Consider the following 24,478-nt stretch of genomic DNA (forward strand, 5'->3'; position numbering starts at 1 on the left):
CCCAAATTCACCCCAAATTCACCCCAAAATCTGCCCCAAATTCACTCCAAATTCCCCCAGAATCTGCACCTGCCAAATTCACCCCAAACCCGCCCAAATCTGCCCCAAAATCTGCCCCAAATTCATCCCCAAATTCACCCCCAAAATCTGCCCCAAATTCACCCCAAATTCACCCAAATTCACCCCAAAATCTACCCCAAATTCACCCCAAATTCAACCCCCAAAATCTGCCCCAAATTCCCCCAAATTCACCCCAAAATCTACCCCAAATTCGCCCCAAATTCACCCCAAATTCACCCCAAAATCTGCCCCAAATTCACTCCCACTTAAATCTGCCCCAAAATCTGCCCCAAATTCGCCCCAAATTCACCCAAATTCACCCCAAAATCTGCCCCAAATTCACCCCAAATTCACCCCAAAATCTACCCCAAATTCACCCAAATTCACCCAAATTCATCCCAAATTCACCCCAAAATCTCCCAAATTCACCCCAAAATCTGCCCCAAATTCATCCCAAATTCATCCCAAAATTGCCCCAAATTCCCCCCAAATTCCCCTAACCTGCCCAAATCTGCCCCAAATTCTGCCCCAAATTCACCCCGAAATTCACCCCAAATTCACCCCCAAATCTGCCCAAAATTCGCCCCAAATTCATCCCAAATTCACCCCCAAAATCTGCCCCAAAATCTGCCCCAAATTCACCCCAAAATCTGCCCCGAATTTCCCCAAATTCACCCCCAACCCCCAAATCTGCCCCCAAATCTACCCCAAATTCATCCCAAATTCACCCCAAATTCACCCCAAATTCACCCCAAATTCCCCCAAATTCACCCCAAAATCTGCCCCAAATTCCCCCAAATCTGCCCCAAATTCATCCCAAATTCACCCCAAATTCACCCCCAAAATCTGCCCCAAATTCACCCCAAATTAACCCCCAAAAGCCCCAAAATCTGCCCCAAATTCACCCCCAAATTCCCCAAATTCACCCCCAAAATCACCCCAAATTCACCCCAAAATCTGCCCCGAATTTGCCCCAAAATCTGCCCCAAATTCATCCCAAATTCACCCCAAATTAACCCCCAAAATCTGCCCCAAATTCCTCCAAATTCACCCCCAAAATCTGCCCCAAATTCACCCCCAAATTCACCCCAAATTCACCCCAAAATCTACCCCAAATTCGTCCTAAAATTCACCCCAAATTCACCCCCAAAACACCCAAATTCACCCCAAATTAACCCCCCCCAAAAAAACCCCAAATCTGCCCCAAATTCACCCCAAAAATCACCCCAAATTTACCTCCATCCCCCCCAAAAAAGACCCCAAATCTGCCCCAAATTCATCCCAAATTCACCCCCAAATTCACCCCAAATTCACCCCCCTAACCAGCCCAAATCTGCCCCAAAATCTGCCCCAAATTCACCCCAAATTCACCCCCAAAATCTGCCCCAAATTCGCCCCAAATTCACGCCCAAAATCTGCCCCAAATTCGTCCCGAATTCACCCCAAATTCACCCCCCCAACCCACCCAAATCTGCCCCAAAATCTGCCCAAATTCACTCCAAATCTGCCCTGAATTTGCCCAAATTCACCCCAAATTCACCCCCAACCCCAAATCTGCCCCAAAATCTGCCCCAAATTCACCCCAAATTCACCCCAAATTCACCCCCAAAATCTGCCCCAAATTCATCCCAAATTCACCCCAAATTAACCCCAAAAGACCCCCAAAGACCCTTCTGGGGTCCCCCAAAAAACCCTTTGGGACCCCAGGACCCCAGAAAACCCCAGGACCCCCAAAAAGACCCTTCTGGCACCCCAAAAACCCCCGAGACCCCCAAAAGCCCCCAGGACCCCAAAACCCCCGAGACCCCCAAAAACCCCCGGACCCCCAAAAGACCCCCAGGACCCCAAAAACCCCCGAGACCCCCAAAAAAACCCCCGCAGGACCCCTAAAAAGCCCCTGGGACCCCCAAAAGACCATTTTGGGACCCCAGGACCCCCAAAAGCCCCAGGACCCCCGAGCGCCGGCGCGAGAATCAATGAGGAGGGGCGATTTTGGAGAGTCTCAACTTTAATGGAGACCCCAGAGAGACCCCCCAAAAAACCCCCTTAGAGACCCCCAAAAACCCTCAGAGACCCCCGAGACCCCCAAAAACCCTCAGAGACCCCCAGAGTGACCCCCAAAAACCCCTCAGAGACCCCTGAGACCCCCAAAAACCCTCAGAGACCCCCAAAAAACCCCTCAGAGACCCCCAGAGTGACCCCCAAAAAAAAACCTCAGAGACCCCCTGAGATCCCCAAAAAACCCCTCAGAGACCCCAGAGTGACCCCCCAAAAAAAAACCTCAGAGACCCCAGAGACCCCAAAAACCCCTCAGAGACCCCAGAGTGACCCCCCAAAAAACCCCCTCAGAGACCCCCAAAAACCCCAAAACCCCTCAGAGACCCCCGAGACCCCAAAAACCCTCAGAGACCCCCAGAGAGACCCCCAAAAAACCCTCAGAGACCCCCAGAGACCCCCAAAAAAACCCTCAGAGACCCCCAAAAAAACCCTCAGAGACCCCCAAAAACCCCCAAAAACCCTCAGAGACCCCCGAGACCTCCCAAAAAAACCCTCAGAGACCCCCAAAAAACCCCTCAGAGACCCCCAGAGACCCCAAAAACCCTCAGAGACCCCCAAAAACTCTCCGGGACCCCCTGAGACCCCCAAAACCCCTCAGAGACCCCCTGAGACCCCCAAAAAACCCCTCAGAGACCCCCAGAGAGACCCCAAAAAACCCTCAGAGACCCCCGAGACCCCCAAAAACCCCTCAGAGACCCCCCAAAAACCCTCAGAGACCCCCGAGACCTCCCAAAAAAACCCTTCAGAGACCCCCGAGACCCCCAAAAACCCTCAGAGACCCCCAGAGACCCCCAAAACCCTCAGAGACCCCCAAAAACCCCAAAAAACCCCTCAGAGACCCCCGAGACCCCCAAAAAACCCCTCAGAGACCCCCAGAGTGACCCCCAAAAAAACCTCAGAGACCCCCGAGACCCCCAAAAGAACCCCTCAGAGACCCCCAGAGTGACCCCCCAAAAACCCCTCAGACCCCCAAAACCCCCCAAAAACCCTCAGAGACCCCCAAGACCCCAAAAAACCCTCAGAGACCCCCAAAAAAACCACTCAGAGACCCCCAGAGAGACCCCTAAAAACCCTCAGAGACCCCCTGAGACCCCAAAAAACCCCTCAGAGACCCCCGAGACCCCCAAAAACCCTCAGAGACCCCAGAGACCCCAAAAAACCCTCAGAGACCCCCTGAGACCTCCCAAAAAACCCCTCAGAGAACCCCGAGACCCCCAAAAAACCCCTCAGAGACCCCCAAAAACCCCCAAAACCCCTCCGAGACCCCAAAGACCCCTCAGAGACCCCCAAAGACCCCTCAGAGACCCCCAGAGACCCCCAAAAACCCCTCAGAGACCCCCAGAGACCCCCAAAAAACCCCTCAGAGACCCCCTGAGACCCCCAAAAAAACCCCTCAGAGACTCCCCGAGACCCCCAAAAAACCCTCAGAGACCCCCGAGACCCCAGAACCCCTCAGAGACCCCCAAAACCCTCCCCAGCACTCCCCAGACTCAATTTGAGCCCCAAATCCCCCAAAACCCCCAAAATGGGCTCAGGACGCCCCAAAGAAAGGACCCACGACCCCACCCCCAATTTGGGGTCTCCTCTCGAGATGAGACCCCAGGCACCCCCAGACTCAATTTGAGCCCCCAAAACCCTGAATTCTCCCCAAATCCCCCAAAACCCCAAAATCGCCTCAAAACCCCCGTAAGAGCTCGATACCCCCAAGAAGGACCCACGACCCCTCCCCATTTTTGGGGTCGCCTTTCACGAGATGAGACCCCAGGCACCCCCAGACTCAATTGGAGCCCTAAATACCCCGAATTCCCCCTAAACCCCCAAAATCGGCTCAGGACGCCTCCAAACAAAGGACCACGACCCCCGCCCTCCCCAATTTGGGGTCTCCCGTCAGTAGGGGTGACCCTGCGCTAGCAGCTGGCAGGTGAGACCCCGAGCACCCCAGACTCAATTGGAGCCCCAAATACCTCCCAATTCTCCCCCAAACCCCCCAGTAAGAGCTCGATACCCCCAAAGGAAGGACCCACGACCCCTCCCATTTTGGGGGTCGCCTTTCACGAGATGAGGCCCCAGGCACCCCCAGACTCAATTTGAGCCTCAAATACCCCCAAATCCCCCAAAACCCCAAAATAACCCCAAATCACCCCAATAGGCTCGATACCCCCAAAGGAAGGACCCACGACCCCCTCCCCATTTTTGGGGGTCGCCTTTCACTGAGATGAGACCCCGAAGCACCCCAGACTCAATTGGAGCCCTAAATACCCCGAATTCTCCCCAAAACCCCCAAAACCCTAAATCACCCAGTAAGAACTCGATACCCCCCCAAAGGAAGGACCCGCGCCCCCCTCCCCAATTTGGGGGTCTCCCGTCAGTAGGGGGTGACCCTGCGCTGGCAGCAGCGGCAGGTGAGACCCCGAGCACCCCAGACTCAATTGGAGCCCTAGAATATCCCCAAATCTCCCCAAAACCCCCAGTAAGAGCTCGATGCCCCCCAAACGAAGGACCCACGACCCCCTCCCCATTTTTGGGGGTCGCCTTTCACGAGATGAGACCCCAGGCACCCCAGACTCAATTGGAGCCTCAAATACCCCCAAATCCCCCAAAACCCCCAAAACCCCAATCGCCTCAAACCCCCCATAAGAGCCTGGGACGCCCCCAAACGAAGGACTCACGCCCCCTCCCCAATTTGGGGTCTCCCATCAGTGAGGGTGACCCTGCTGCAGCAGCGGCATGAGACCCCAGGCACCCCAGACTCAATTGGAGCCCCAAAACCCTGAATTCTCCCCAAAGCCCCCATAAATCGCCCGTAAGAGCTCGATGCCCCCCAAACAAAGGACCACGACCCGCCCCCTCCCCAATTTGGGGGTCTCTCCGTCAGTAGGGGGTGACCCTGCGCTGGCAGCAGCGGCAGGTGAGACCCCCGAGCACCCCCAGACTCAATTGGAGCCCCAAAACCCCTAACTAAACCCCCAATACCCCATGTAACAGCTCGATACCCCCAAAGGAAGGACCCACGACCCCCTCCCCATTTTTGGGGTCGCCTTTCACGAGATGAGACCCCCGAGCACCCCAGACTCAATTGGAGCCTCGATCCCCAAATCCCCCAAATTCCCCCAAAACCCCCAAAACCCCAAATACCCCCGTAAGAGCTCAGGATGCCCCCAAAGGAAGGACCCGCGACCCCCTCCCCAATTTGGGGGGTCTCAGGTCAGTAGGGGGTGACCCTGCGCTGGCAGCAGCGGCAGGTGAGACCCCCGAGCACCCCCAGACCCAATTTGAGCCCAGATACCCAGATTCTCCCCAAAACTCCCCAAAACCCCCAAAAAGCCCCCAAAAATCGCCCGTAAGAGCTCAGGACCCCCCAAAGGAAGGACCCGCGACCCCTCCCCATTTTTGGGGTCGCCTTTCACGAGATGAGACCCCCAGAGCACCCCCAGACTCAAATTGAGCCCTAAAACCCCTGAATTCCCCCTAAACCCCCAAAATCAGCTCAAGAGACTCGTCCCCCAAACAAAGGACCCGACCCCACGCCCCCTCCCCAATTTGGGGGGTCTCCCGTCAGTAGGGGGTGACCCTGCGCTGGCAGCAGCGGCAGGTGAGGCAGCGCAGCAGGGCCAGGCTGAGGTGGAAGGCGGGTCTCAGGTCGTAAATCATCCTGTGCAGGGTCCGCACCCCCAAATCCCCCCGGGGGTCGGCGAAGCGCAGCGCGATCAGCGGGGAGTACAGGGGGTTCGTGGGGGTCCGCAGGGGGGGGCGGGGGGCGCCGATCACCGACACGATGGCCTGGGGAGGAGGATTTAGGGGGGGGTCAGGACCCCCCGAGACCTCACAAATCCATCAGGGATCCCTCAGGGACCCCCAAAATCCATCAGGGACCCCCAAATCCATCAGGGATCCCCAGGGACCCCCAGAGACCCCCAAATCCATCAGGGACCCTCAGAGACCCCCAAAATCCCACCAGGGACCCCCAAATCCACCAGGGATCTCCAAATCCCCCAAGGACCCCTCAGAGACCCCCAAAATCGCACCGGGGATCCCCAAATCCATCAGGGACCCCCAAATCTCCCCAGGATCCACAAGGACCCCCAAAATCCCACCAGGGATCCCCAGAGACCCCCAGAGACCCCCAAATCCATCAGGGATCCCCCAGGGACCCCCAAAATCCCCCCGGGGACCCCCAAATCCATCAGGGACCCCCCAGAGACCCCCAAATCCCCCAGGGATCCCCAGAGACCCCCAGAGACCCCTCAGAGACCCCCAAATCCATCAGGGACACCCAGGGACCCCCAAATCCCCCCGGGGACCCCCAAATACACCAGGGATCTCCAGGGACCCCCAGAGACCCCCAGAGACCCCTCAGAGACCCCAAAATCTCAGTAAGGGACCCCAAAATCCCCAGAGGGTTCGTGAGAGATCAATGGGGGGGAGGGGTACAGCGGGTTCGTGGGGGGTCCTCAGAAGAGGGCAGGGGCGCCGATCACCGACACGATGGCCTGGGGGGGGTTAGGGGGGGTTTTGAGAGTCAGGACCCCTAAAATCGCACCGGGGACCCCCAAAATCCCCCAGGGGTTCGTGAGGAGATCAATGGGGAAGGGGGGGAGGGTACAGGAGGTTCGTGGGGGTCCTCAAAGAAGGGAGCAGGGGCACCGATCACTGACACGATGGCCTGGGGAGGGGTTAGGGGGGGTTTGAGGAAGTCAGGACCCTAAAATCATCACCAGGGACCCCAAAATCCCAGCAGGAAGGTGGAGGTTACAGGGACCCCAGGGACCCCCAGGGACCTCCAAAATCACCTCAAAGACCCCCAAATCCATCAGGGACCCCCAGAGACCCCCAAATCCCACAGGGATCCCCAGGGACCCCCTAAATCCCACCTGGGACCCCCAAATCCATCAGGGATCCCCCAGAGACCCCCAAATCCATCAGGGATCCCAAGGGACCCCCAGAGACCCCCAAATCCATCAGGGACCCCAAGGGACCTCCAGAGACCCCCAAATCTATCAGGGACCCCAAAAATCCCTCCGGGGACCCCCAATATCCCCCAGGGATCTCCAGGGACCCCCAAATCCCCCCGGGGACCACCAAATCCATCAGGGACCCTCAGAGACCCCCAAGAATCCCACCAGGGACCCCCAGAGACCCCCAAATCCCACAGGGATCCCCAGGGACCCCCTAAATCCCACCTGGGACCCCCAAATCCATCAGGGATCCCCAGAGACCCCCAAAATCCCCCCGGGGGTTCGTGAGAGATCAATGGGTGGGGGAGGGGTACAGAGGGTTCAGGGGTCCTCAGAGGCAGGGAGCGCCGATCACTGACACGATGGCCTGAGGGGGGTTACGGGGGGTTTGGGGGCGTCAGGACCCCGAGACCCCCAAATCCATCAGGGATCCCAGGGACCCCCAGAGACCCCCAAATGTCACCGGGGACAGGGACGGGTCACAGGGACCCCCTGAGACCCCAAGAGACCCCTCAGAGACCCCCAAATCCCCCCGGGGACCCCCAAATCCATCAGGGATCCCCAGGGACCCTCAGAGACCCCTCAGAGACCCCCAAATCCCCCCGGGGACCCCCAAATCCATCAGGGACCCCCAGAGACCCCCAGAGACCCCCAAATACATCAGGGATCCCCAGGGACCCCAAAAATCCCTCAGGGACCCCAAATTCATCAGGGACCTCCAGAGACCCCAAATCCATCAGGGATCCCCAGGGACCCCCCAAAATCCCCAGGGACCCCAAATCCCCAGGGATCTCAGGGACCCCAGGGACCCCCAAATCCCCAGGGGATCCCCAGAGACCCCAGAGACCCCAAATCCATCAGGGATCCCCAGGGACCCCAAAATCCCCAGGGACTCCCAAATCCCCAGGGATCTCCAGGGACCCCCAGGGACCCCAAATCCCCCAGGGATCCCCAGAGACCCCCAGAGACCCCCAAATCCATCAGGGATCCCCAGGGACCCCCAAAATCTCCTAGCAGGGACCCCCAAATCCATCAGGGATCCCGAGACCCCCAAAATCCACCAGACCCCCAGAAGCCCCCAGGACCCCCCAAAGCCTCCAAAGCTGCGCCCTCTCCTTGGGGGTCCTGCCGGGACGGGAGAGGGGAACTCCCCCCAGGACCCCCAAAATGACCCAAAATCACCCCAAAATGACCCAAAATCCCCCAAAATCGCCCCAAAACCCACTCGGGACCCCCTCCACACCTCGGCCACGGTGTCGGGGTCTGGCCGAGAGTGTGGAAGACGTCCCTGGACACGGGCAGATAAAACCCCTCCCCAAATCCCAACTAAACCCCAGAACTCCCTCTAAAACCCTAAAAATACCCCCAAAATGACCCAAAATCCCCCAAAATCGCCCCAAAACCCACTCAGGACCCTCCCAGAGACCCCCAACTCTTTCCAGACCCCTCCCAGAAGCCCCCAGGACCCCTCAAAGCCTCCAAAGCTGCGCCCTCTCCTCAGAGTTTCTCCCGGGACGGGAGAGGGGAACTCCCAAAACTCCCCAAACCACCCCAAAATGACCCAAAATCCCCAAAATTCCCCCAAAGCCCACTCAGTGACCCCTCCCACACCTCGGCCACGGTGTCGGGGTCTGGCCGAAAGGTGTGGAAGACGTCCCTGGACACGGGCAGATAAAACCCCCTCCCCAAATCCCAACTAAACCCCAGAGCTCCCCTAAAAAAACCCTAAAAACCCCCAAAATGACCCAAAATCCCCAAATTCCCCCCAAAAACCCACTCGGGACCGGTCCCACACCTCGGCCACGGTGTCGGGGGTCTGGCCGAAGGTGTGGAAGACGTCCCTGGACACGGGCAGATAAAACCCCCTCCCCAAATCCCAACTAAACCCCCAGAACTCCCTCTAAAAATACCCCCAAAATGACCCAAAATCCCCAAAATCGCTCCAAAACCCACTCAGGACCCCCCCAGAGACCCCCAACTCTTTCCAGACCCCTCCCAGAAGCCCCCCAGGACCCCTCAAAGCCTCCAAAGCTGCGCCCTCTCCTCAGAGTTTCTGCCAGGACAGGAGGGAACTCCCAGGACCCCCAAAATGACCCAAAAACCCCCAAAATGACCCAAAATCCCCCAAAATCGCCCCAAAACCCACTCGTGACCCCCTCCCACACCTCGGCCACGGTGTCGGGGGTCTGGCCGAAGGTGTGGAAGACGTCCCTGGACACGGGCAGATAAAACCCCCTCCCCAAATCCCAACTAAACCCCCAGAACTCCCTCTAAAAAATACCCCCAAAATGACCCAAAATCGCCCAAATTCGCCCCAAAACCCACTCGGGACCCCCCCAGAGACCCCCAACTCTTTCCAGAACCTCCACAGAAGCCCCCCAGGACCCCTCAAAGCCCCCCAGGACCCCTCAAAGCCTCCAAAGCTGCGCCCTCTCCTCAGAGTTTCTCCCGGGACAGGAGGGGGAACTCCCAAAGCCCCCAAAAACCCCCAAAATGACCCAAAATCCCCAAATTCCTTTAAAACCCACTCGTGACCCCCTCCCACACCTCGGCCACGGTGTCGAGGAAGTCTGGCCAGAAGTGTGGAAGACGTCCCTGGACACGGGCAGATAAAACCCCCTCCCCAAATCCCAACTAAAGCCCCAGAACTCCCCTAAAACCCCTAAAAACCCCCCAAAATGACCCAAAATCCCCAAAATCGCCCCAAAACCCCTCAGGACCCCTCCCACACCTCGGCCACGGTGTTCGGGGTCTGGCCAGAGTGTGGAAGACGTCCCTGGACACGGGCAGATAAAACCCCCTCCCCAAATCCCAACTAAACCCCCAGAACTCCCTCTAAAAAAAACCCCCCAAAATGACCCAAAATCGCCCAAATTCACCCCAAAACCCACTCGAGGACCCCTCCCACACCTCGGCCACGGTGTCAGGGAGTCTGGCCGAAGGTGTGGAAGACGTCCCTGGACACGGGCAGATAAAACCCCCTCCCCAAATCCCAACTAAACCCCAGAACTCCCTCTAAAAAAACCCCCAAAAAATGACCCAAAATCGCCCAGAATTCACCCCAAAGCCCTCAGGACCCCCAGAGACCCCAACTCTTTCCAGAACCTCCACAAGCCCCCAGACCCCCAAGAAGCCCCCAGGACCCCTCAAAGCCTCCAAGCTCGCCTCTCCTCAGAGTTTCTCCCGGGACGGTGAGAGGGAACTCCCAAAGCCCCCAAAAACCCCCAAAATGACCCAAAATCCCCAAATTCGCCCCAAAACCCACTCGTGACCGGTCCCACACCTCGGCCACGGTGTCGGGGGTCTGTCCGAAGGTGTGGAAGACGTCCCTGGACACGGGCAGGTAAATGTCCCTGAAGTGCCGCAGGGTCTCGGGGTCCGCCCCGGGGAACTCGGACGTGGCCACCTCGTCCAGAACCTTCCGCTCGAACTCCGTGTGCACCGGGCCCGGCTCCACCAGCGACACGCTGGGATTTGGGGGAAATTGGGGGATTTTGGGGTTTTGGGGAAAAATTGGGGTTTTAGGGGTGTTTTGGGGTTTTTGGGAGTGTTTGGGGAGTTTTAGGAGTCATTTAGGGGGTTTCTGGGAGTGTTTTTAGGGCTCTTCTCAGGGGGTTGTGGTGACTCCGTGTGCACCGGGCCGAGCTCCTGCGACACGCTGGGATTTGGGAAATTGGGGGTTTTGGGATTTTGGGAAGTGTTTGGGGTGTTTTGAGGTTTTTGGGGTTTTGCGGTTTTGGGGGTTTGGGGGTTTTGAGGTGTTTTGGGGTGTTTTGGGTTGGGTTTGGGTTGGGTTTGAGGGTGGGTTGTGGTGACTCCGTGTGCACCGGGCACGCTCCACCAGGAACGCTGAGATTTGGGGGGAAAATTGGGGATTCTGGGATTTTTGAGATTTTGGGAGATTTGAGGATTTGAGGGTGTTTGGAGTTTTGGGGGGTTTTGGGAGTGGGTTTGGGGAGTTTCGGGGGTGTTTTTGGGGGTGTTTTCTCTTCTTGGGTTGGGTTTGGGGTGGGTTTGGGAGGGGTTTGGGGAGTTTTGGGGGAGTTTGGGGGGTTTTGGGGGTTTTTGGGGGTGTTTTTGGGGATTTTGGGGTTTTGGGGAGTTTTGGGTTTTTGGGGTTTTTGTTTGGTTCTTTTTGGGGTGATTTTGGGGTGGTTTGGGGCTCTTCTTGGGTGTGTTTGGGGTGGGTTGTGGTGACTCCGTGTGCACCGGGCCGGCTCACCAGGGAACACTGGGATTTGGGGAAAATTGGGGGTTTTGGGGGTTTGGGATTTTGGGGTTTTGGGAGTCATTTAGGGGATTGGGGTCATTTAGGGGGGGTTTTGGGGGGTTTTTAGGGCTGCTTCTCGGGGTGGGTTGTGGTGACTCCGTGTGCACCGGGCCCGGCTCCACCAGGGACACGCTGGGATTTGGGGGAAAATTGGGCATTTTTGGGATTTTGGGGGATTTTGGGTGTTTTTGGGGTGTTTAGGGGTTCTTTTGGGGTGGTTTAGGGCTTTTGGGTGGTTTGGAGAGTCTTTGGGGCTTTTTGGGGTGGTTTGGGGTTCTTTCTGGGGTGGGTTTGGGGAGTTTCAGGGGGAGTTTGGGGTTTTTTTGGGGGATTTTGGGTTTTTTTGGGGGTGTTTTTGGGGATTTTGGGGTTTTTTTGGGATTTTGGGATGGTTTTGGGATGTTTTTGGGGGTTTGGGGTCATTTAGGGGAGTGTTTTGGGGTGTTTGTCTCTTCTTGGGTTGGGTTTGGGGTGTGTTTGGGGTGTGTTTGGGGTGTGTTGTGGTGACTCCGTGTGCACCGGGCCCGGCTCCACCAGTGAGCCGCTGGGAAATTTGGGGGAAATTTGGGGGTTTTTGGGATTTTGGGGAAATTTGGGGTATTTAGGGGTGTTTTGGGGGTTTTGGGGTTTTGGGGGTGGGTTTAGGGGAGTTTCAGGGGTTTTTTGGGGTGGTTTGGGGCTCTTCTTGGGGGGTTTGAGGGGGAGTTGGGGGTGTTTTTGGGGTGTTTTTGGGGGTATTTTTGGGGGGTTTTTTGGGGTATTTTTGAGGTGTTTGGGGGGTGATTTTTGGGGTGTTTTTGGGGTGATTTTGGGGTGGTTTTGGGGGTGTTTTTGGGGTGTTTTTGGGGTATTTTTTGGGGTGGTTTTGGGGTATTTTTGGCGGTGTTTTTGGGGTATTTTTGAGGTGTTTTGGGGGTGTTTTTGAGGTGATTTTGGGATATTTTTGGGGGTGTTTTTGGGGCGATTTTGGGGTATTTTTTGGTGTGATTTTGGTGTATTTTTGGGGTGTTTTTGGGGTGATTTTGAGGTTTTTTTTGGGGCGATTTTGGGGGGTTTTTTGGGGTATTTTTGAGGTGTTTTAGGGGGTGTTTTAGGGGTGGTTTAGGGGGTGTTTTAGGAGTATTTTTGGGGTGTTTTTGGGGTGTTTTTGGGGTGTTTTTGGGGTGTTTTGGGGTTCAACACACACAAGATGTTGAACTGCAGCAGCTGCACCGCCAGGCTCTCACAAAGCCCCTCCACAGCGAACTTGGAGGCCGAGTAGATGTCGTTGAAAGCCACCCCTGAGGGCCCCGAAAATTTGGGAGGGTCCCCAAGATTGGGGGGGTCAGGGGGTCCAAAACCCCCAAATTGGGTGGTTGGGAGGGTTGGGGGGCTTGGGGAGGGTCTGAACCCCCCAAATTGAGGGGCTGGGAGGGGTTTGGGGGTTTAAAAATCACCCTGAGAGGAACCCCGAAAATTTGGGGAGTCCCCAAAATTTGAGGGGGTCAGGGGTCAGAAACCCCCAAAATTAGGGGGGTTGGGAGGGTTGGGGGGGGAGACTCGGAAGAGGGCTCTGGGGGTCATTCCTGGGGATGGGAGGGGAAAAATCATCCCCTGGGGGTCCCCGAAATTTGGGGGTCCCCAAGAATTTGGGGGGTCAGGGGGTCGAAACCCCCAAAAGGTGGGGGTTGGGAGGGGTTGGGGGGCTCTGAAAGGAGCTCTAGGGGTTGTTCCTGGGGATGGGGGTTAAAAGACCACCCCTGGGAGTCCCCGAAAATTTAGGGAGTCCCCAAAATTTAGAGGGTCAAAACCCCAAAAATTGAGAGGGTTGGGAGGGGGTTGGGGGCTTGGGGAGGGTCTGAGATCCCCCAAATTGAGGGACTGGGAGGGGTTTGGGGGGTTAGAAATCACCCCTGGGGGTCCCCAAAAATTTGGGGGTCCCCAAAATTTGAGAGGTCAGGGGGTCAAAACCCCCAAAAATTAGGGGGTTGGGAGGGGTTGGGGGCTTGGGGAGGGGTCTGGGGGAGTTTCTGGGGGGTCATTCCTGGGGCTTGGGGGCTTAAAAGCCATCCCTGGGAGGCCCCGAGGTCTAGGGAGTCTCCAAAATTTAGGGGGTCAGGGAGTCCAAAACCCTAAAAATTGGGGGTTGGGAGGGATTGGGGGAGCTCGGAAAGGGCTCTGGGGGTCGTTCCTGGGACTGGGGGGCTTAAAAATCATCCTAGGGGGTCCCCAAAATTTGGGGGTCCCCAAAATTTGAGGGTCCCCAAAATTTGAGGGGGTCAGAGGGTCCAGAACTCCCAAAATTGGGGGAGTTGGGAGGGGTTAGGGGGGCTCTGAAGGGCTCTGGGGTCATTCCTGGGGATCGGGGGGGCTTAAAAATCATCCCTGGGGGTCCCCAAAAATTTGGGGGTCCCCAAAATTTGGGAGTCCCCAAAATTTGAGAGGTCAGAGGTCAGAAACCCCAAAAGTGGGGCGTTGGGAGGGTTGGGGGGGCTTAGGGAGGGGTCTGAACCCCCAAATTGAGGGAGCTGGGAGGGTTTGGGGGTTTAAAAATCACCCAGGGAGGGCCCGAAAATTTGGGGGTCCCCAAAATTTGGAGAGGGTCGGGGGTCCAGAACCCCAAAAATTGAGGTACTAGGAGGGGGTTCCTGGGGAAATTTGGGGGTCCCAGGGGAGTTGGGGGTCCCTGAGGAGGATTTGGGGGTCCGCGAGGGGTCTGGGGAGGGGAGGAGATTTGGGGGGTCCTGAAGGATTTGGGGGTCCCTGAAGGATTTAAGGGGTCGAGGGGGGTCAGGGAGGAGGAGGGAGTTGGGGGTCCCTGAGAAGATTTGGGGGGTCCCAGGGGGTTCAGTGACCCCAGGGTTGATTTGAGGGTGTTTTGGGGGTCCCAAGGAGGGTTCTGGGAGGGAATTTGGGGGTCCCAGGGAGGGTTCAGTGACCCCAGGGTTGATTTAGGGGTCCCAGGGTTGGTTGGGGGTCACGGGAGGGTTCAGTGACCCCAGGAGTTGATTTGGGGTCCCAGGGTTGGTTTGGGGTCCCAGGGGAGATTTTAGGGGATCCCAAAGGGAGGATTTTGGGGTTCCCCCTCACCTGTGGAGCCCCTGGGAAGATTGGGAGGTCCCTGGGAGGAGATTTGGGGGGTCCCGGGGGGTTTGAGGGTCCCAGGGGTTTTCAATGATCAGGGTTGATTTGGGGGTCCCAGGGGTTGATTTGGGGGTCCCAGGGTTGATTCAGTGACCCCAGGGTTGATTTGGGGGTCCCGAGGAGGATTTTGGGGATCCCAAGGAGGATTTTGGGGTTCCCCCTCACCGTGGAGCCCCTGGGAAGATTGGGGGTGACTCGGGGGGTCCTGGGTTGATTTGGGGTTCAGTGACCCTGGGAGGTTGATTTGGGGGTCCCAGGGTTGGTTTGGGGGTCCAGGGTTGGTTTGGGGGTCCCAGGGGGGATTTTGGGGATCCCAAGGAGGATTTTGGGGTCCCCCTCACCGTGGAGCCCCTGGGAGACGATGGGGGTCTCTGGGTCAGTCAGGGGTCCCTGGGAGGATTTGGGGTTCAGTGACCCCAGGATTGATTTGGGGGTCAGGGTTGATTTGGGGTCCCGGGGAGGATTTTAGGGGATCCCAAGGAGGATTTTTGGGGGTTCCCCCTCACCGTCAGAGCCCCATGACACTGCTGACCACCACCATGTGATGGGGGGAGGTTGGGGGTCCCAGGGTTGATTTGGGGGTCCCGGGGGGGTATTTTGGGGTCCCGGGGGGGGATTTTGGGGTCCCGAGGGTGGGGATTTTGGGGTTCCCCCTCACCGTGGAGCCCCTGGGAAGATTGGGGGTGTCTGGGAGGATTTGGGGGTTCAGTGACCCCAGGGTTGATTTGGGGGTCCCGGGGTTGATTCAGTGACCCCAGGGGCGTTTCGGGGGTCCCGAGGACGGGGATTTTGGGGTTCCCCCTCAACCTGGAGCCCCTGGGAAGATTGGGGGTGACTCGGGGGGTCCTGGGTTGATTTGGGGGTCCCGGGGGGTTTCAATGATCCTGGGGTTGATTCAGTGACCCCAGGGGGGTATTTTGGGGTCCCGAGGGCGGGGATTTTGGGGTTCCCCCTCACCGTGGAGCCCCCTGACGCTGCTGACCACCACCATGTGATGGGGGGGGAGTTGGGGGTCCCGGGGGGTTTCAGTGACCCCGGAGGTTGGTTTGGGGGTCCCGGGGGGGTATTTTGGGGATCCCAAGAAGGATTTTGGGGGTTCCCCCTCACCCTGGAGCCCCTGGGAAGATTGGGGGTCCCTGGGAGGATTTGGGGGTTCAGTGACCCCAGGGGGGTTTCAATGATCCCGGGGTTGGTCTGGGGGTCCCGGGGGGGGATTTTGGGGTCCTGAGGGTGGGATTTTTGGGGTCCCCCCTCACCGTGGAGCCCCATGACGCTGCTGACCACCACGATGTGGCCGCTGCGGCGCTGTTTCATCTGCGGCAGCAGCGCCCGGATGAGGCGCAGCACCCCGAACACGTTGGTGTCGAACACGCGCTGCACCTGCGGGGGCGTGGCCGCCTCCAGAGGGCCCACCAGCCCCACCCGGCGTTGTTCACTGAGAGGGGACAGGGGGTCAGGAGACCCCAAAAAACCCCAAAAAACTCAGCAGAACCAGCCCAGAATCCCAAAAAAATCCCCTCTCAAAATTCCCCCAAAATTCGATGAAACCACCCCAAAAAACCCCTCTCCAAATCCCCAAAATTCGAGTGAAACCACCCCAAAATCCCCCAGCCCCACCCCGGCGTTGTTCACTGGGGGGGGACAGGAGGTCAGGGGACCCCAAAAACCGAATCCCCAAAAACTCAGCAGAACCAGTCCAGAATCCCAAAAAATCCCCCCAAATTCAGATTAAACCACCCCAAAAATCCCCCAGCCCCACCCCGGCGTTGTTCACTGAGGGGGCACGAGAGAGAGTCAGAGACCCAAAAACCCCGAATCCCCCCCAAAAAACTCAGCGAAAGCAGCCCAGAATCCCAAAAAAATCCCCTTTCTAAATTCACCGAAATCCCCCCAAAATCTGCTGAAACCACCCCAGAAATCATTCACCAGCCCCACCCCGGCGTTGTTCACTGAGGGGGGGGCACGGGGGGGGTCAGGAGACCCCAAAAAACCCCAAAAAACTCAGCAGAACCAGCCCAGAATCCCAAAAAATCCCTCTCCCAAATCCCCCAAAATTCGATGAAATCCACCCCAAAAATCATTCCTGGCCCCACCCCGGCGTTGTTCACTGAGGGAGGGCACGAGAGGTCAGGGGATCCCAAAAAACCCCAAAAAACCCAAAAAACTCAGCTAGAACCAGCCCAAGAATCCTCCAAAATCCCCATAAAAATCCCCCAAAATTCGAGTGAAACCACCGCAAAAATCCCCATAAAAATCCCCCAAATTCGGTGAAACCACCCCAAAAATCCCCTCTCCAAATCCCCCAAAATTCGGTTAAACCACCCCAAAAACCCCTCTCAAATCCCCCCAAAATTCGATGAAATCCACCCCAAAAATCATTCACCAGCCCCACCCCGGCGTTGTTCACTGAGGGGGCACAGAGGAGTCAGGGGACCCAAAAACCCGAATCCCCCCAAAAAACTCAGCAGAACCAGCCCAGAATCCTCCAAAAATCCCCTTTCTAAATCCACTGAGATTTCTCCCAAAAATCGCCCCCCAGCCCCACCCCGGCGTTGTTCACTGAGGGGGCACAGAGAGAGTCAGAGGACCCAAAAACCCCAAATCCCCCAAAAACTCAGCGAAACCAGCCCAGAATCCTCTCAAAATCCCCTTTCCAAATCCACTGAAATTCCCCCAAAATCTGCTGAAACCACCCCAAAAATCATTTACCAGCCCCACCCCGGCGTTGTTCACTGAGGGGGGCCACGGGGGGGGTCAGGGGACCCCAAAACACCCCAAAAAACTCAACAGAACCAGCCCAGAATCCCAAAATATCCCCCCCAAAAATCATCCTTTTAGGGTTCTGGGACCCCCCTCCTCAAAATCCCCCAGCCCCACCCCGGCGTTGTTCACTGAGGGGCACGAGAGGTCAGGGGACCCCAAAAAAACCCAAAAAACCCCAAAAAAACTCAGCAGAACCAGCCCAGAATCCTCCAAAAATCCCCTTTCTAAATCCACTGAAATTCCCCCAAAAATCCCCCCCAGCCCCACCCCGGCGTTGTTCACTGAGGGGGCGCACGAGGAGTCAGAGGACCCAAAAACCTCCAAAAACTCAGCAGAACCAGCCCAGAATCCTCCAAAAATCCCCCATAAAAATTCCCCCAAAATTCGATGAAACCACCCCAAAAATCCCCTCTCAAAATCCCCCCAAAATTCGATGAAACCACCCCAAAAAACCCCTCTCCAAATCCCCCAAAATTCGATGAAACCACCCCAAAAATCCCCCAGCCCCACCCCGGCGTTGTTCACTGAGGGGGCACGAGAGAGGTCAGGAGACCCAAAAACCCCAAATCCCCCAAAACTCAGCGAAACCAGCCCAGAATCCTCCAAAAATTCGATTAAATCCCCCCCAAAATTCGATGAAACCACCCCAAAAATCCCCCAGCCCCACCCCGGCGTTGTTCACTGAGGGGGCACAGAGAAGTCAGGAAACCCAAAAACCCCAAATCCCCCAAAAACTCAACGAAACCAGCCCAGAATCCCAAAAATCCCCTTTCTAAATCCCCAAAATCCCCCTTGAAATCCCCCAAAATTCGGTGAAACCCCCAAAAATCAACCCCCTCCCCCTCTCACCCAGGACGTCCACGCCCCCAGGACCCCCAGGCACTGGGACCCCCAAAACCTCCCAAAACCCCTTCCTTGGACCACGCCCCCAAAATCCCCCGGACCCCTCCCCACTCACCCAGGACATCCACGCCCCCAGGACCCCCAGGCACTGGGACCCCCAAACCCTCCCCAAACCCCCCGTGACCTGGGTGGGGTCTCAGAAACCTCCTCCACTCACCCAGGACGTCCACGCGCCCCCAGGACCCCAGGCACTAGGACCCCCAAACCCTCCCCAAATCCCCTCTCCCCACTCACCCAGGACGTCCACGCTTCCCAGGACCCCAGGCACTGGGACCCCAAACCCTCCCCAAAATCCCTCCCCACTCACCCAGGACGTCCACGACCCCAGGACCCCAGGCACTGGGAGGGGTCTCAGGACCCCAAAACCTCCCCAAACCACCCCGTGACCTGAGTGGGGGTCTCAGAGCCCCTCCCACTCACCCAGGATGTCCACGCCCCCAGGACCCCCAGGCACTGGGACCCCCAAACCCTCCCCAAAAACCCCCGTGACCTGGTGGGGTCTCAGAACCCCCTCCCACTCACCCAGGACGTCCACGCCCCCAGGACCCCCAGGCACTGGGACCCCCAAACCCTCCCCAAAATCCCCTCCCCCACTCACCCAGGACGTCCACGCGCCCCAGGACCCCCAGGCACTAGGACCCCAAAACCCCGTGACCTGGGTGGGGTCTCAAAACCCCTCCCCACTCACCCAGGACGTCCAGCGCCCCCAGGACCCCCAGGCACTCGGCCACGGAGCTGTCGCTGGTGACGTCGAGCCGGAGGATCCTGAGGGTCACCCCGAGGGTCTCCCCGGCCGCCTCCTCCAGGGGACCCCTCCGGGACAGGTCCCGCATCGTGGCCACCACTGGGGGACCCCAAAATGTGTCAGGGACCCCCCAAAATTCATCAGGGACCCCAGGACAGGTCCACATCGTGGCCACCACTGGAGACCCCCAAAATGTGTGAGAGACCCCACCAAAACTCCCCGGGACTCCCCAAAACCCCCCCGGGACAGGTCCCGCATCGTGGCCACCACTGGGGGACCCCAAAATCCATCAGGGACCCCCCCAAAATTCATCACAGACCCCCCCGGGACAGGTCCCGCATCGTGGCCACCACTGGAGACCCCCAAAATCCGTCAGGGACCCCCCAAAATATGAGAGAGACCCCCCCAAAATATGAGAGAGACCCCAAAAACCCCCGGGACAGGTCCGCATCGTAGTCACCACTGGGGACCCCAAAATCCATCAGGGACCCCCCCAAAATCCATCAGGGACCCCCAAAATATGAGAGAGACCCCCAAAACCCCGGGACAGGTCCCACATCGTAGCCACCACTGGAGACCCCAAAATCCGTCAGGGACCCCAAAATATGAGAGAGACCCCCAAAAACCCCAGGACAGGTCCGCATCGTGGCCACCACTGGGGACCCCAAAATCCATCAGGGACCCCCCAAAAACCTCCCGGGACCCCCCAAAATCCATCAGGGACCCCCCCGGGACAGGTCCCGCATCGTGGCCACCACTGCGGACCCCCAAAATCCATCAGGGACCCCCCAAAATATGAGAGAGACCCCCCAAAAACCCCCCGGGACAGGTCCCGCATCGTGGCCACCACTGGAGACCCCCAAAATCCGTCAGAGACCCTCCAAAATCCATCACAGACCCCCCAAAATCCATCAGGGACCCCCCAAAAAACCCCCCGGGACAGGTCCCGCATCGTGGCCACCACTGGGGGACCCCAAAATGTGTCAGGGACCCCCCAAAATCCATCACAGACCCCCAAAATCCATCAGGACCCCCAAAATCCATCAGGGGAGGAGGTTTGGGGGTCCGGAATATTCAGGGTCTCCCCCTCACTCACCCTGGTACCGTTTTTGGGGGTCCCTGGATGGGAAGGGAAGGTTTGGGGGTCCCTGAGGTGGGGAGGGGAAGGTTTGGGGGTCCCGGGTGGGGAGGGGAAGGTTTGGGGTCCCAGGGTGGGGAGGGGAAGGTTTGAGGGGTCCCGTGTGACCTCTGGCAGGAGCAGATTTCGGGGGTGAATTTTAGGGGTCCAGGGTTATTTGGGGTCTCCCCCTCACTCACCCTGGTACCGTTTTGGGGGTCCCAGGGTTATTTTGGGGTCTCCCCCTCCTCACCCTGGTACCGTTTTGGGGGTCCCAGGGTTGTTTTGAGGTCTCCCCCTCACTCACCCTGGTACCGTTTTTGGGGTCTCTCGCGAGCCAGGGTGAATTTTGGGGGGTCCCGGGGTAATTTGGGGTCTCCCCCTCACTCACCCTGGTACCGTTTTGGGGGTCCCAGGGTTATTTTGGGGGTCCCAGGGTTATTTTGGGGTCTCCCTCCCTCACTCACCCCTGGTACCGTTTTTGGGGGTCCCAGGGTGGGAAGGGAAGGTTTGGGGGTCCCTGGATGGGAAGGGGAAGGTTTGGGGGTCCCTGGGTGGGGAGGGGAAGGTTTGGGGGTCCCGTGTGACCCCTGGCAGGGCAGATTTCGGGGGGTGAATTTTTTGGGGGTCCAGGAGTCAGTTTTGGGGTCTCCCCCCCCTCACTCACCCTGGTACCGTTTTTGGGGGTCCCTCGCGAGCCGGGGGGAATTTTTGGGGGGTCCCGGGGTTATTTTGGGGTCTCCCCTCACTCACCCTGGTACCGTTTTTGGGGTCCCTCGCGAGCCAGGGTGAATTTTTGGGGTCCCAGGGTTGTTGGGGTCTCCCCTCACTCACCCTGGTACCGTTTTTGGGGTCCAGGGGTTGTTTGAGGTCTCCCCCTCACTCACCCTGGTACCGTTTTTGGGGGTCCTTGGATGGGAAGGGGAAGGTTTGGGGGTCCCGTGTGACCCCTGGCAGGGCAGATTTCGGGGAGGGAATTTTGGGGTCCCGGGGTTAATTTGGGGTCTCCCCCCCCCCTCACTCACCCTGGTGCCGTTTTTGGGGGTCCCGGGGTTATTTTGGGGTCTCCCTCCCCAACTCACCCTGGTACCGTTTTTGGGGTCTCTCGCGAGCCGGGGAATTTTTGGGGTCCCAGGGTTGTTTGGGGTCTCCCCCTCACTCACCCTGGTACCGTTTTGGGGTCCCGGGGTTATTTTAGGGTCTCCCCCTCACTCACCCTGGTACCGTTTTGGGGTCCCTCGCGAGCCAGGGTGAATTTTTTGGGGGTCCCGGGGTTGTTTTGGGGTCTCCCCCCCCTCACTCACCCTGGTACCGTTTTTGGGGGTCCCGGGGTGGGAAGGGGAAGGTTTGGGGGTCCCTGGCAGAGCCAGGAGTGAATTTTTGGGGGTCCCAGGGTTGTTTTGGGGTCTCCCTCCCCTCACTCACCCTGGTACCGTTTTTGGGGTCCCGGGGTGGGAAGGAGAAGGTTTGGGAGTCCCTGGATGGGAAGGGGAAGGTTTGGGGTCCCGGGGTGGGGAAGGGGAAGGTTTGGGGGTCCCGTGTGACCTGGCAGGGCAGATTTCGGGGGTGAATTTTGGGGGTCCTAGGGTTATTTTGGGTCTCCCCCTCACTCACCCTGGTACCGCTTTTGGGGGTCGATGGGAAGGGGAAGGTTTGGGGTCCCGGGGTGGGGAGGGAAGGTTTGGGGGTCCCGGGGAGGGGAGGGGAAGGTTTGGGGTCCCTGGCGAGCCGGGGAATTTTTGGGGGTCCCGGGGGTAGTTTTGGGGTCTCCCCCAGACTCACCCTGGTACCGTTTTGGGGTCCCGGGGTGGGGAGGGGAAGGTTTGGGGTCCGTGTGACCCCTCCCAGGGCAGATTTCGGGGGTGTGAATTTTTGGGGGTCTCCCCTCCACTCACCCTGGTACCGTTTTTGGGGGTCCGGGGTTATTTTGGAGTCTCTCCCCTCACTCACCCTGGTACCGTTCTTGGGGGTCCCTGGATGGGAAGGGGAAGGTTTGGGGGTCCCGTGTGACCCCTGGCAGGGCAGATTTCGGGGGGGGGTGAATTTTTGGGGTCTCCCCCTCACTCACCCTGGTACCGTTTTTGGGGTCCCTCTCGAGCCGCCGGCCACAGCCAGGCCGATGCCGGAGGAGCAGCCGGTGACGAGAACCGTCCGGGCCGGGGGCCGCCATGGCTGAGCCCCCTCCCCCTGCCCCAAATCCCCCCCGGCCCCAAATCCCCCAAATCCCCCAAATCCTTTTAACCCCCCATTCCAAAGGTTCTTATGGGATCAGCGCAGCTCACGTGGAAAGGGATCAGAGTGGGGGGAGGAAAGGTCACGGGGGGCATCTTGGGGGAGGGGCGAAGGTTTGGGGACCCCCGGATCTGTCAGGGGGTCCCGGAGGGTCGCCCCCCTTTGGGGACCCCAAACCTTCCTCGTCTCTGTCCCCGTCAATTTGGGGACCTCAGAATTCCCCTTTTACCTGCCCAGAGTGGGGGGTCACGGGGGCACCTGAGGGGGTCCCAGATTTGGGGACCCCCGGATCTGTCAGGGGGTCCCAGAGGGTCACTCCCCCTTTTTGGGGACCCCAAACCTTCCCTGTCCCCGTCCAGGGGATTTGGGGACCCAAAACTCCCCCTCACCCGGGACACGCGGGGGGCACCTTGGGGGCAGAGAGTTTGGGACCCCCGGATCTGTCAGGGGGTCCCAGAGGGGTCGCCCCCTTTTGGGGACCCCAAACCTTCCCTATCCCCGTCCAGGGGATTCGAGGACCCCCTCACCTGGGACACGCGGGGGCACCTTGAGGGGGCGAAGCTTTGGGGACCCCCGGATCTGTCAGGGGGTCCCAGAGGGGTCGCCCCCTTTTTGGGGACCCCAAACCTTCCCCCCTCTTTCCAGGGGGATTTGGGGACCCCTTTCACCTGCCCAGAGTGGGGGGTCACGGGGAGCACCTGGGGGGGTCGCAGATTTGGGGACCCCGGATCTGTCAGGGGGTCCCGGAGAGGTCGCCCCCTCTTTTGGGGACCCCAAACCTTCCCTATCCCCGTCCAGGGGGATTTGAGGACCCCCTCACACAGGACACGCGGGGGGCACCTTGAGGGGGTCGCAGATTTGGGGACCCCCGGATCTGTCAGGGGGTCCCAGAGGGTCACTCCCCCTTTTTGGGGACCCCAAACCTTCCCCGTCCCGTTCAGGGGATTTGGGGACCCCAAAACTCCCTTCACCTGCCCAGAGTGGGGGGTCACGGGGGGGCATCTTGGGAGGGTCGCAGATTTGGGGACCCCGGATCTGTCAGGGGGTCCCAGAGGTCGCCCCTTTTTGAGGTCTTTGAGGGTTTTTTAGGGGGTCCCAGAGTTTTTGGGGGGTCCTGGGTGGGTTTTGGGGGAGGTCCCAAAGGGTTTTTTTGGGAGGTCTTTTGGGGTCCCAAAGGGTATTTTGGGGGTCCCGAAAGGGTTTTTGGGGGGTTTTGGGGGTATTTTGGGGGTCTCGGGGGGTCTTTGGGGGGTCCCAAAGGGGTTTTGGGGGTCTTTTGGGGGTCTCAGGTGAGTTTTTAGGGGGTCCCAAGAACGATCTCGGGGAGTCTTTTGGGGGTCTTTTGGGGTCTTTTGGGGGTTCTCGGGAGTCTTTTGGGGGTCTTGGGAGGATCTTTTTGGGGTCTCAGGGGGTCTTTTGGGGGTTCCAGAAGGGTCTTTTGGGGGTCCCAAAAGGTTTTAGGGTTTTGGGAGTATTTTTGGGGTCTTTTTGGGGTATTTTGGGGGTCTCAGGAGGATCTTTTGGGGGTCCCAAAAGGTTTTGGGAGGTCCAAAAGGGGTTTTTGGGGTCTTTTGGGGGTCCCAGAAGGGTCTTTTGGGGGTCCCAGAAGGGTTTTGGGGGTTTGGGGGTATTTTTGGGGTCTCAGGGGGTCTTTTGGGGGTCTTGGGAGGATCTTTTGGGGGTCTTTTTGGGGTCTTTTTGGGGTCTCAGGGGGTCTTTTCAGGGTCTCAGAGGGTCTTTTGGGGGGTGTTTGGGGGTATTTTGGGGTCTCAGGAGGTTCTTTTGGGGGTCTTTTTGGGGTATTTTAGGGGGTCCAGGGGTCTTTTTGGGGGTCCCAAAGGGGTTTTTGGGGGTTTGGGGAGTATTTTGGGGGGTCTCAGGGGGTCTTTTGGGGTTGTTTTTTTTTGGGGGAGTCGGAACCAAAAGCGAGGCGGAACTTTCCGGGCCGGGAGGGCGGAGCCCAGAGCGGCCAGAAGTGACCTCCAACCCGAAGTGACAGCGCCCACGTGGCCGAGATGGGGCGGCCCAGGAAGGTCAGGGGTGAAAAAATGGGAGCAAAAAGGGCAAAAAGGGCAAAAAGGGGAAAAAGGGAAAAAGGGGTGGGGAGAGGGGGGGAGAGGCCGGGAGTAGCGGGGAATGGGGGGAGGGGGGGAAGGGGGTGGGGCGGAATTGGGTGAAAATCAGGCGAAATTGGGCAAAATTTGGGCAAAATTTGGGCAAAAATGGGGAATTTGGGGGGATTTGGGGTGGGG

General features: G+C 58.5%; 1 protein-coding gene across 1 annotated transcript; it reads right to left on the reverse strand.

Moving 5' to 3' along the window:
• Positions 1 to 5,673: 5,673 nt before the first annotated feature.
• Positions 5,674 to 22,321, reverse strand: RDH8 (retinol dehydrogenase 8). The gene is made up of 9 exons (XM_050320420.1): positions 22,277 to 22,321; positions 22,097 to 22,181; positions 20,662 to 20,697; positions 18,821 to 18,976; positions 17,892 to 17,910; positions 15,723 to 15,901; positions 12,530 to 12,623; positions 10,357 to 10,540; positions 5,674 to 5,898 (listed from the first exon to the last, which is right to left on the reverse strand). The coding sequence occupies exons 1-9, from the start codon at positions 22,319 to 22,321 to the stop codon at positions 5,674 to 5,676; spliced, it is 1,023 nt and encodes a 340-aa protein (XP_050176377.1).
• Positions 22,322 to 24,478: the final 2,157 nt, after the last annotated feature.

This window comes from Myiozetetes cayanensis, unplaced genomic scaffold (assembly GCF_022539395.1).
Source record: "Myiozetetes cayanensis isolate MyiCay16 unplaced genomic scaffold, myiCay2020 scf237, whole genome shotgun sequence".
Lineage (NCBI taxonomy): Eukaryota > Metazoa > Chordata > Aves > Passeriformes > Tyrannidae > Myiozetetes > Myiozetetes cayanensis.

Excerpts from the sequence above, each read along its gene's own strand:
- RDH8 (XM_050320420.1), bottom strand. The coding sequence starts at position 22,321 with ATGCCCCCCGTGACCTTTCCTCCCCCCACTCTGATCCCTTTCCAC. Across the intron at positions 20,698-22,096 it reads CATCGGCCTGGCTGTGGCCG|CCCGGCTCGCGAGGGACCCC; the intron begins GCGGCTCGAGAG and ends CCAAAAATTCCC. Across the intron at positions 18,977-20,661 it reads CCCCCAAAAACGGTACCAGG|TGGTGGCCACGATGCGGGAC; the intron begins GTGAGTGAGGGG and ends GGGGTCCCCCAG.